This window comes from Citrus sinensis, chromosome 3 (genome assembly GCF_022201045.2).
Source record: "Citrus sinensis cultivar Valencia sweet orange chromosome 3, DVS_A1.0, whole genome shotgun sequence".
Lineage (NCBI taxonomy): Eukaryota > Viridiplantae > Streptophyta > Magnoliopsida > Sapindales > Rutaceae > Citrus > Citrus sinensis.
Genome location: NC_068558.1, coordinates 23,916,373 through 23,929,775, shown reverse-complemented (window position 1 = coordinate 23,929,775; position 13,403 = coordinate 23,916,373). Strand labels below are relative to the sequence as shown.

The window sequence follows — 13,403 nt, the reverse complement described above, 5'->3', positions numbered from 1 at the left end:
TAAAAAAATGTTAATTCATGCGAATTGTGAGCTCCTATTTGGGATCCAGGGTGATTAAAGAGAAGATCTGTACCTCTTAATATTCTTCACAACCTCTACTTAATTGATGAAATCTGTATTATACGTGCTAATTCACCTTTACATAATTTCAAAGCTATAATTGCCAAATACTTTCACTTCACAGCCAGTGCTGGCATTCCCCCAAGTTGTGGCTTAGCACAATAGTGGGTGCAGAGTCTCAAATAAATCAATCATCACCAAGAAAAATACTAGTGCAAAATAATTTCTATTAAATATCAATATACATTCTCCATAATATCTCAAGTAGTATAAAAATGATACAATTTGGGAAAATGCACTCTGGGTGAAGTTCCGGATAATATTCGTGTATACTTGAATCTACCACGAGAAAATGAGACCACTGATCTAGATATGAATTCCCTGGATTCCGATTATTTTTCTGGGTCATAAGTTTACATTCTAATAAACTGGAAAGCGTATGAAATACCTGCACATACCGCCTTTTTAATATACTTATCTCCAGCTGTTGCTGCTTCAAACTTGAAACGCTATCCACATTTGCACCAGGCAAGGCTGTTCAAGAATTGAAATAGAGATCTGAAGCTGTATCATATTAACTGATTTTCTTTCTTAGGCATTTCCTTTTAGTTACACTTCGCAGCAATATGCCGCATAATGACTCTGAGAAATTCCATTCCATGCAATCGAAATGGACAAAAAATTGAAGCCATAAAAGAATAAGCTAATCAAGAGCAGCTTTGCCCCTGCGGCTGGGCTTTGGTAAGCCATCAAAGATTGGTCTTGTGATGGCTACGGTTGAGAGAGCCTGCAAGTCAGGTTTCAAACTCCACTTTGATGTTGGCCAAATAGATGAACTACTGCTGTCCTGGTCAATGAAGCTTGGTGTGCTAGATGATTTACGAACCCCAACTGGCCCGTCGGTCATAATAGAATCTCCCAAGCCCACTGGAATAGAACTCAGCCATCCTGATTCTGAATCACTAGTCGATGTTCGACTAGCTGATTTTGGCCTCATGGCTAAACCTTTTCCTGTTGCAGGCGAAAACCCACTGCTTCCACCACTGTTTTCTTCTTTTAACAACCTTTCAGGCGTGCCAACCCTGGAGTCAGCTTCTGCTTTCTGACGCCTTCGTACTGACTTCTCATTGGATTTCTCACCTTCCCCTTCTCCTGCTTCAGCAAGAGGCACATAGTCATCCGTTGCACCATTCTCATGCAAGAAACCGTTAACTAAACTTTTCGATTTATGGATAAGACTTGCAAATGGATGGGATACTGGCGAGGCTTTGGGAAAGAGTCCATTGTCAAAATGACCTGAACTCCCTGTTCTATAAACTGCCATTTCCGTGCCTTCATCTTTACCCTTGCCATTTGGAGATCTTAGACCGTAGTACTTCTGTAAGTTGCTCATGGCTGAAGAAACTTTCTGTGAGGTGCCTGTGGCAAGAGAACCCTTTTTAGATGATTCTGTTCTTAGGGACTCCAATGATTGCAAAATATTGGAATAGCCTAGACGTGGTGGAGTCCTTTCCATACTGTTTTCTCTGAAATCAAAGATTTCCACAGTAAGCAACAAATTGGAAGACCAAAGGTAACAATTTAAACAAAATGCTATTACATCTATATGACCCAGACATTAGCACCAACGGCACCAATTTCTTCGGCACAAATCCAATATTCATATCTATATATAGAGATATATGTAAAAAAAGGGTGAATGGCACGTTAATGACACAACACATATGTATCAGAAGTTGAGCACCATCACACTGCTTTCAATTGGACTAACAAAATAGCTAAATAGTCAAACTCAACAATGCTACAGACTAAAAAGTTATTCTTAAGGTGAATTTGCTCATACTAATTTCTCACTTTGCTTTCATCCAAGAAACCAGCCTCTCCATTCACAGACACAAGATCCCACCAGAGAGATAAAAGCATCAAACACAACAAACAAAATGTCCTCAATGATGTGAATATATCACAACCACCTCCCTACAATCACTCCCCTTGTGTCTCTCCAACCAACCAACCAACCAGCAGTTACTTCAGGTCTAGCGACAGCAAATATTTGATTTGGAACAGAAGAAGCAGTGTCTCTGAAGCCCTCTAGCACATTAAGATTTTCACCCTTGTTACATCCACATCCCTATCAGCCCAATTATGAAATACAATATTACTTTCACAATGTTGAGTGTCCATCCTGACTGCGTCAATATGTCAAAAAGAACCACGGCTGAGGAGACAAGTTCTGATTAGCTATTTAACATTCAGTAGGGCTTATATTAGATAGAAACCCTAATCAGAATCATACAATACATTAAACCCAAATTTATCAAAATCTTAAAACATCCACTGGTACCTAGTCTAAATAACTAGCAGAAACTGATTTCAGCTCGAATTTCTTCTGATTTAGCTTCAAATACATGTCATTTTCAAAGGTAGGTTAAAACAGTTAAATCCAATAAAATTTCTTGGAGCTTTAAAGCTACAACATCATAGAATAACCTATTTTAACTTCGACCAATGAAGGAAACACATGTATTTATATAATTTCACTAAATAATAAGACTGGAAGGGGACAAAAATCCATTTTACAGGAATGCTTGTCCCCCATGATAAGGATGTTGATTGCTAGACATGGAAAGTCACCACAAGGTACTAACATAGGACAGGAGGGAAAAAAATACCACATAATATGCAATAATTAATGCCAGGCTACATAAAATCAGAATTCATCGGTCATATATAAGTCGGTCAACCACTCTGATACACTCTGAACATTAGCACTTTGGAGCAATAGCAGACTTCATATGTATATCCTAAGATATTTCTCCCCAATGGAAACGCTGAAAAGGCTACCACAAAGAAGACACATCTGACAATCTTCATGAACTCATTGTTGAGCATAAAAAGAGTATTACAATGAATCATTAACTAGCCTTCATAAAACTCACTGGGTAGCAGAATCTCCTATGATAAAATATAGAAAGCCTAAAAAAAGAACAAAGATTTTAGGAGAAAAGTAAGGATATTGCACTCTGATAAGTACACAAGCTCCCACCGATTTAATTTAACAAAACCACTGAAACAATAACACAATCGTAAATGGGATTCATATGAACAAATATCGTGATTTGATGCTTAACTTTGTGATTAACCCATTATTCAACACACATAAAAATGTTCAAGTCACTGATTGGGCTTCATAAGAACGGGTACAACGGGCCTACCAAGTATCTCATCCACAAATTTGGGTCATATTGACATCAAACTAGATGTGGCTTAAAAAGGTCAAAAAGAAAAAAAGAAAAAACTCCAAACATTATAACTAAGTCATTCCCAGATATGACAAAAACCATGAATCTATATCAGACCGTTGCAAGAAGGAAAATAAAAAGAATCAGTTAGTAATTCAAGACAGAATATTAATTTTCGGACAACAGTCGCAAAACTCTTGCAGTCTAATAAGAACACAAGGTGCCAAAGCTTTAACAAGCTTAGCAATGTCATGCACACAAGCTTACTAGTTTATACAAAGATATACCCAGTAGTGAATCACATCGCTTCCTTTGCGAGTAGTTGCTTCTCCACTCAAAAATTGATATAAATTAAGTGATTCTAGAAGCATTTACGTAAAGTACATGAATTACTTGACTAATTTCATAGCAACTAGTGATAAACACTAGGAAGTCTATATTTAAACAATCTTTAAAACTCAGTTTAAGTGCATGAGATAAAATATCCACTATAATTGCCAATATTCCTACGTGATCCATTTCACCAAAAAAATAGGCCAAGACAAAAAATAGGGACATGAGAGTGCTATAAATATACCCTGAAGAGGAAGAACCATCGGACAAAGAGGGAGACGGCGGATGTCTTCCGGGCAACGGTATATGCAACGTTTTCAAAGCAAACATCTGAAGATCTGTAGCCAACCCATTTAACCTTTTGATATCAGCCACCTATATTCATTTCCAAAATCTCATCCATGAGCCAAAATAAACACAACTCAGTTCATAAAACACAGTAAATAGCAATACCCACATCAAATTCTCAGTAGATCGTAACTCCAAAATCCAATCCCACATCAATTTTGAAGGATTGAAAAATAAATTAAAAACTAAAAATTACCTCGACCCCATACTTGATGGCGACACCAGCAAGAGTGTCCATTTTGGAGACTTGATGCTCGATGTAATTCCAACCATTTGCTCCTCCATTAGAATTAATTCCACTTGAAGGAGACATTTGGGCAAAAAAGCAAAATCCAAATCCCAGATCAGTGCTTAGAAAGTGAGACTCGACTCAAAACCCGAAAAAATTATATTCCCTCCGTTTATTTTAAATAAAGATTTATCACATAAATTCATTGACATGGATTCGCCATTAAAATTGAATGAAAATGGAGTCCACAGGATGTTAAAAGTTAGGGGGGAGACATAGAGAGGGAGACCAGAAATTAAAATAATTTTGTCACTGTTCAATTTTCAATGCGTTTGGTTTTTTGGCATTTCTTTGATTTTGCACTTGTATTAAATAAAATAAAATTTCCAATTATTGCTTGATAAAGTATTTTTTGACTTTATAGAGTTAAAAAAAAAAATCATAAAATAACATCCCAAATTATTTAGTTTTCCCACACACAGATATAGTTTATCCGTTTATATGAAATAGATCCTTTAGCTTGTCAAAAATCAAAATGATCAAATTGCCCTTCGAAAAGTTGGTGCATTGAATGCCGTATTAAATTAAGGGTTATTTTCACCTATCCCTCAAATGTTTTGACATTTTTCACCGCGTATTTAAATATTTTGACATTTTTTACCGTGCACTGAATTCCATTAATTTGACTAGGGGTGGGCACGGGTTGGGTTGAGTATCAACACGACCCAACCCGCATGTAGAACGAGTTAAAATTTTTCAACCTAATCCAACCCATTACATATCTCAACCCAACCCGACCCAACCCACAGTTTTACGAGTTGGGTCGGGTTGGGTTGATTGGGTTAGATTTTTTAAAAAAATTATTTTTATAGTATAATTAAATAGTGAACAAAAATAAATAAATTAAATAAAAAAACTAAAAAATACAAATATTAAAATCTTTAGAACAAATCTAACATTTCAAAGTTTTTATATTTATATTTTTAAATTTTTATATGAAATATCAAAATTTATATAATAATTTTTATATACATACGGGTTGACCAGTTGGGTTAGGTTGATTGGATTGTGTTTTTGAAAAAATCTATTGTTATAGTCTAATTAAATAGTTAACAAAAATAAATAAATAAATTAGATTAAAAAAATGTAAATATTAAAATCCTTAAAACAAATCCAACATTTCAAAGTTTTTATATTTATATTTTTAAATTTTTATATGAAATATCAAAATTTATATAATAATTTTTATATATATACGGGTTGACCAGTTGGGTTAGGTTGATTGGATTGTATTTTTGAAAAAATCTATTGTTATAGTCTAATTAAATAGTTAACAAAAATAAATAAATAAATTAGATAAAAAAATGTAAATATTAAAATCCTTAAAACAAATCCAACATTTCAAAGTTTTTATATTTATATTTTTTTAATTTTTATATAAAATATCAAAATTCATATAATAATTTATATATATATATATATATATATATATATATATATATATATATATATATATATATATATATATATACGGGTTGACGGGTTGGGTTGGGTTAAAAATTTTTAACCCAACCCAACCTGTTTATTTTATCAACTCAACCCAACCCGCAAAAAATTACACGGGTTGGGTCGGGTTCACGGGTTGAGCGGGTTGATGCCCACACCTAAATTTGACCATTATGTTTAACGGAGTTATTTGAAATTTAATCAAATATCCAAAATACCCCTTATCTTGAATTAGAGAATAATTAAATGAGATAAAATACTAATTTAATAATTAATATTTAGATTAAAATTTCTTAATTAAAGGTAATTAATAATAATCCCATCAATTAACTTATCAAACAAATTTAATTTATCATCATCAAATAATATTTAGGGCATGAACTTCCAAATTTACCCTTTGACCATTATAATAAACGGTCAAAATAACGGATTTGGTTGTGGAGTGGACATTGTTAAAATATTTAGGGACGCGGTAGAAAATATTGGAACATTTGGAGGCAGGACGAAATTAACCCTTAAATTAAATTGTATTGAAACTAACTGTGATGTATCATATTGTAAGATAGATATGTTCAATATTGTGTTATCTATAGTACTTATTGCTATTGATGATTGATTATATTTAAAAAATTAATAATAATAACTTGGTTAGCCGTTGGGGCAATATGAACTAAATTTATATTTTATTATTAAATTGTATTATTTATATGAATTGATTTTTATGCAAAGTTGATTATGATAAAATAACAACTCTATTAATTGTTTGTTACTACTACCGGTCGTTATTAGCTTTCGTTCATCGACATCCTTTGAAATCAAATTTCATAGAAATGGAATTCTTGTCACTTGATTGAAATAAATATATCTACATGTCTATTAATTGAGCTCCTACTTATTTAAAATGTGAAAATCGGAGGAGTGTTGCTATACCATTCTTTTCGACATTAGTCCATCTATACAAAGTAGACGCGACTTCTATCTAATCATCATTATTTTACAATTAAAGTACTACATGATAGTAGAAACTTTAATCCTTATTTTTCTAGCAAATGGAAATTCTCATCGTCAATAATATTTGTTCGTTTTAGTTACATATATCAAAACAATGAGAATTTTGATAGCATAAAATTCGACTTCAAAAAATATCAGTGGCTAGTCATAAATAAAGATGATCAACGTGGTTGAGAGTGATAGGAAAAGTAGTTGATGGAGTTTTTATTTCTTAATTATTAATAAAAATTAATAATGATTATTCATGTTAATAATAATAGGAGAATATTGTTAACCTCATAAAATCATATGGTCCCCTATAAACCGGCGCTCCCGAAGGGTCAAATTTGTAATGAACAATTAATTAATTTATTTAAATTTTAAAAGGGTCAGTTCTTGGGATCACGGACCTTTATTACACAAATAGAAAATATTATGCTTCTAAGAGATAAAATACATAAATATAAGGATCTAAATGTTATTATACAAAAATAAAATATTTTCCTGACGCGGTTCACTGCAAGGGTTACTACCGACAGCCGACGAATCCCACAGCTGAGCAAAAAGAATGGGGGGCCCACTATCTCACTCAAAAGTCTTTTGCTTTTTTGGATATAGAATTATAATTAATTAATTAATAATAATATTTTTTATGGTTTAAAATTCATCTCATGATTCCGTCATACGCTTTGGGCCAAAAATATTTTCATCACATGTGCAGTGACCAAAGTAAAGCTATCCTAGATTCATAAAATATAGTGATCATCAATGTGAATCCAAAGCCCAAAACAAAAACAAAAACAAAAATTTCAGAAATTGACTGTATTTAATTAAAAAAAAAATGTGTATATGTGTTTGTACATATATTAGTACATAAAAGATTTTCATAGAACATTAAACATACTACATATAGGTAACGTTTACTTTTTGGATTGGATTGAGAATCCTGGGAAGTGGGAATCCTAGGATTGAGAGTGTGGAGTGGGAGTGGGAGTATGTTGTTTACTTACACTAGAATGAAAGCATGGAATGGAGATCAGAATCCAATTTATGTGTTTACTTTGTCTTGAATTAGGAGTAAATAGTTTCAAATTACAATTTTATGCTTATTTAAAGAATTATAATTTTTAATTACAAAACTAATAAAAAATATATTTAATGAATAATATTTATTTTATTATATTTGTAAATTTATTATAATTATTAATATTCTTAATTATGAACAATAAATTATTAATTGTAATTTTAATATAAAATGAAATGTTATTTTATTTAATATAATTATATTAAATTTATTATTATATAAAATAATAATATAATATTATTTAGTACAAAATTAATATTTTCTTAGAATAAAGTATTTATTATTATTATTAAATAAATATAATACTATTATTTTTAAAATAAATATAATAATATTATATTTATTAATTCTCTATTAATATAATAATATTATTTTAAAATAATTTTAACTTAGAATCAATGTAAATTATTATTTAGTTAAATATAATATTATTTATTTTATTTTATTAATTATAAAACATAAAATAAAAAAAAAGGTAGAAATGGGAGACTCCAAAAATGGGTGGGGCCCATAGAGTGGGACTCCCAATCCCTCTCCATTTTAAGTAAGTAAACGCTAGAGTGGGAGGAATCAACACTCCTCACTCCCACTCCAACAAGTAAACACAACAATAATCCAGACGCCTACTCCAATAGTTTTTAGATAATTTTATTTAAGAAATGTATGATTTAAATACTAAATTTAAACTTTACTTACCGTTCTGCCGAATAAATAAATAAAGAAATAAAATACTATATCAAAAATATATTTATAACCAAACTGTTCAAGAGTTTTATAGTTGGGAGTGCTCACTAGAGCCATTGCACCTTGGGACATAACCTACATGTAAAAAACTCTATCTGAAGTGCCCCAAGACATTAGCTCAAGGGAGATAATCTTTCCTTAGAGACAATGTTGTTGTCCAGCATGCCTTCACTATTGAAATTAAAGGAAACGATTACCAATTTGGAAAAAATAAATAAATAAAGCCAAAATCATACCCACCCAAATTAAATAATAGCATAATTTTATCCACAGAACCCCTAGTTAGATTGCATTACTTTCAAAGTTGAAAGCAATAGATTTGGAAAAGCATCCACTTATCTCCACTTTTAGTGCCTTAAAATGGAACTTCTCTTTTTAACATAGTGTGTGCTATAGTTTTGAATTTGGTATCTCGAGACTTGACTTTCAATCAGTCACTTAATTCACAAATGATTTAATCAACATCTCGTTTCTCAACACAACAATTTTGTATACTTAGCGCCAGTTTGATAATATTTTAATTTTTAAAATAATTATTATTAAATGTGTAATAAAAATAACCAGTTGCAGAAATAATCAGTTAAATATTCAATAAAATTTATTTTCAAAAGATCGATTAGTTTTAAAAATAGTCATATGTATTTGGCAAATCTTACTATTAAATTGGTGTAAGTAAGAATATATATAACTGAATTACTCAAAATGTTTAATAAAAATTATTTACACATTTACAAACATGTATATAAAATATTTTTTATTGTATATATATAATAATTGATAACTAAAATAAATACTTTATATTATTAATTTATTTTTTTATTTTGTTGTCTCAACAAATGGTAACAATAATAATCATTTTAAAATTAATGATTTTATTTTCTAATTAATAAGGATAATTTTAAATTTTTATAATATATATAAGGATATAAATGAAATTATATTAAGTATAAAACTAATTATCAAAATCAAAATTTGAAAGAATAACTTCCCTACTTTTCAAAATATATTGTGTGGTGGGGAGATTTTGATAAAAATAAAAATTTATCAAATACCAAAATTAACTTTTAACTTTTTAAAATCACTTTTAAATCTTTCAAAAACAATCTTATACCGACCCTTATTGAATTATAGGTTAATACACTTTTAGATGTGTTTGACACTTGAGATCATAACTCATAATATGTATGTACTATTAGTGGATCTTAGAAATAGCACAACTCGACCCCTTCGGAATAAAAGTTTTGCGCAACCAAAATCCGAACACTCATCCAAAGAATTATTATTATTATTATTTGCTTCTCTTGGCCTACGTATGATTTATTAATTTGACAACACATCATTTAGATTTTTGCATTAAAAGAATTTCAACTCTCACAAATTCACAATCTAATTGAGTAATTGGTTACCCATACGGCTTATGTCATGTTTTTCCTCTTTAAAGCCTAGTTCATAATAGTGCAAATGTGCAGAATGTTATTTTTTTTTAAACAACCATTATCTTCAACAATGTGTGTATTTTTATTTCTTTTTAAACAACCATTACCTTCTACTGCCAAAAAATATCTTGGCTGGTTCATGAGCTGAGTTATTACGGTTACCTGAAACATGATGAACTTGAAAAGCACATCGCAATTCCATTGGTTGAAAGATATTAACAATAATTCTGAGGTAATATACATGAAGCAATGCGATATTTCTTGTATTCAAATCATATTAAGGCACAAAAGACATTATTTCCCAAAAAATATTTTGTCTGTCTGTCTGTATGAATGTTTTGGATCAATCTGCTTCCTGATGCTGGAACTTTTGAGTCTAATAATCACTCATGAAATGAATTGCTCCAAATGTTCAGTCAATCAAGCCCATTCAGAACATCTCCTCCAGCCTTCTCTCTGCCTCATCCGTCCTCAAACAATTGTAAAGACCACATTTTAAGATGTCAAACGTCCATTGGTCGGGTTCATAGCCTTTACGACGCATCCTATTGAATAACTCACAAGCATGATCTATCTCACTAACGCTTAATCGTCTCAGTAATATATTATAAGTGTAGGTGTCAAGCGGGAAGCACTGCTCAATCATTTTCTGTAAGCCTTCAATATCTTGGCTCACTTTAATGCAACCAGAAAAAACTCCAATAAGCTGGCCAAGCAATGAAATCTTAGATTGCTCATTAATCAGCATACCTCTCAGCCGAATCCAAGCCTCATAGAGATCTCGGGTCTTCAATGCATGCAACAAAAGGGTGTTACCAATAAAGGATGTAACCTGACGTCCATGTCCCTCCAAATGATTCATAACACCAACCACCATATCATAATTTTTGGTGGAGCATAGCAGCTTTATAAGTTCTTCATAACATTCCATGCTAGGATACATTCCATTATGTCTCATTTCCCTCATGAACCCCCATGCAAGATTTGCTTTCATGGCCTTGCAGAGACCAACAATCAAGGTGTTGTATAATTTTCTCGGGATCCCATTCATTTCCTTAAGGCGCAAATGATTGAAAAAATTTAGAGCATCAGAAATTCTTCCACTCTTTAGATAACTCTGCAACATAAGAATGTTAGAACCCAGTTGGGGGACAAGTCCACTTCTCTGCATCAACTCATATACTGCTCTAGCTAGATCAGGCCGTTTGACGTGCCCAGCTCCATCAATGAAGAAATTATAAATTTGAAAGTTGGTTTCTTGATGAGACAACTGCATATTCAGCAATTGCAGGAACTGCTTCGCTGGAGTTTCCATATTGCAGAGACAACGAATAACAGCTCTGTGTAATGCTCTAGTTGGTTTGTGACCGTTTTCCTCCATTTCAACAAGAAGTCTAGCAGCAATATCAGCCCTGTTTGATTTGTTAAAACCATGTATCAATTGGATGTAAGTATTTTCAGAAGCAACTTTATTCATTCTACTGAGTTCCGAATGGATCAAATACCCAACTTCAACCTTATTAGCCTTACATAAAGCAGATATAAATTTATCATACGTGACATCACGTAGCTTAATATTCCGTTCCAAGGCAAAAATAACCAAATCTTTCATTTGCTCAAACTTTCCATCCCTACATAAAGCATCAGCAAGTATAGACAATGTTTTTTTACCAGGGAAAAGCCCTTGATCAATGGAATTCTTTAGCACCTCATAGGCTTCATCAGTACTCCCATCCCCACACAGAGAATTAATCAAGTAATTATAAACTATACCATTAGGAGAGAGCCCAAACTCCGACCTTGACTTGTACAACTCAATCGCAACATCCACCATCCCAGCTTTGCAAAAAAAACACAATACAGTGTTCATAGTGACCCCGTCAGGAGAAATCTGACCTTCTTTCATATCCATGAATAAGTCAAAAACCTCCATAAGCCTATTCTCTTTTAAAAGCCTAGACACCAAAAAGTTAAATCGAAACACTTCCGGAACATACCCTTCTAAAGAATTCTTACTCTTCAAAAACTCCAAAGCCAGATCTAACCTCCCGGCCCGAACAAGATTCCTCAACCAAACATCATAAGCCTTCTCTAATTTCACAACGTTGTCACGATCCTTAAAATCCTCCAATAACTTCCCTGCCTGCTCAAACCTACTATTTTTACAAAGTGCATCGACAACAATACCTATCATAAACCCGCTCACACATTCCCTGCCACTCACTAATTGCTGAAAGTACTCAACAGCCTCGTCTATCTTCTTCTGCTTACATAAACACTTTAACATAATAGTACGAGTAACATCATTCTCAAAACCCCTCATTGAAATTTGCTTAGAAACGACAGCAACAGCATCAAAACAACCCTGCTCAACTAAAGCATTCAAAAGCACATGATAAGCATAATCGTCCAAGTCCATACCTTGAAACCGCATTTTACCAAACAGGTGAAGCGCGATGTCGGGCTTCCCAGCAAGCGCGTATCCCATAACAAGAGTATCATTAAACCTCACCTGATGATAGTACCTATCTTTCTTGTAATTCTCAAGAAAGTCCACCATCAAAGGCGTGAGTTTAGCACAATGGAGAAGCTTAAAAATGGCGTGGAACGTGGCGCGCGTGTGGTGAAAGTGAGGCTGGCGGCCGGCCCAGTCGAAGAACTTGAGGCAAGAGAGCACGTCCTTCGTTTTTTTGCCGTAATTGAGGACTTGAATGGCGAAGGATTCGGTGAGGCGAATACCCAATTCGGAAAGGGCTTGATCGGCGGCGAAGCGAGAGGCCGAGTCCTCGTCGTCGTGGGTGCTCAAGATTTGGAAAACTCGATCCAAAACGGCGCTGCTCCGGGGCTTCAAGCCGAACCATTCTTTGAATGAAAGCACGACGTCCTTGGCGCTAGCGCCTACGACTGTTGAATAAGATGAATGAGAGAATATGTAAATGGTTTTGATGTTGTTGTTTAAGAGGAGCAATGGGGAGACAAGAGCCCTGGATTTGGCTACATGATGTTTGAGTGAAAGCATTAGTGTGAGTTTTGTGGATTTGTTTTCGAACACAAGATGTGATTTGTTGTGTTCGTGTTCGTGTTCGTGTTTGTGTCTTTGTCTGGGCCGCCGTCCAAAGGAAGGAAGATGCAGAGAGGTTAGTCAATTAACTAATTAATCAAATAATTAAACTTTTTCGCAGTGAGTTTAGAGAAGATGAAAAACTTTTCAACTTGGCAGCCGGCCAGGCCTGAGCATGGGCGGTGGACCTACGGGCTCGGGCTTTTAACATGAGCCTGGGCCTATCCATGACCCCTTGTACAGGGTGCTGGGCTCAAGTAGCACCGGGCTGAATTGGGCTGTGCATATTTTTCTGCGGTTGGATCACTGGAGCTTAATGACAATGATGGGAAATTTACTAATTTCCGGAACTGAAGATTCTCACATCTTT

The 13,403-nt window shown here is 33.2% G+C and overlaps 2 protein-coding genes across 2 annotated transcripts; both read right to left on the bottom strand.

The window, feature by feature from the left end:
- Positions 1 to 270: 270 nt before the first annotated feature.
- On the bottom strand, positions 271 to 4,571 carry LOC102609373 (uncharacterized). The gene is made up of 3 exons (XM_006493355.4): positions 4,180 to 4,571; positions 3,880 to 4,010; positions 271 to 1,586 (listed from the first exon to the last, which is right to left on the bottom strand). Exons 1-3 carry the CDS (start codon positions 4,294 to 4,296, stop codon positions 764 to 766), a joined length of 1,071 nt encoding a protein of 356 aa, XP_006493418.2. The 5' UTR covers positions 4,297 to 4,571; the 3' UTR covers positions 271 to 763.
- Positions 4,572 to 10,144: 5,573 nt separating this feature from the next.
- On the bottom strand, positions 10,145 to 13,135 carry LOC102609082 (pentatricopeptide repeat-containing protein At1g71210, mitochondrial). Its single transcript, XM_006493354.4, has one exon. The coding sequence runs from the start codon at positions 12,989 to 12,991 to the stop codon at positions 10,403 to 10,405; it is 2,589 nt and encodes an 862-aa protein (XP_006493417.2). The 5' UTR covers positions 12,992 to 13,135; the 3' UTR covers positions 10,145 to 10,402.
- Positions 13,136 to 13,403: the final 268 nt, after the last annotated feature.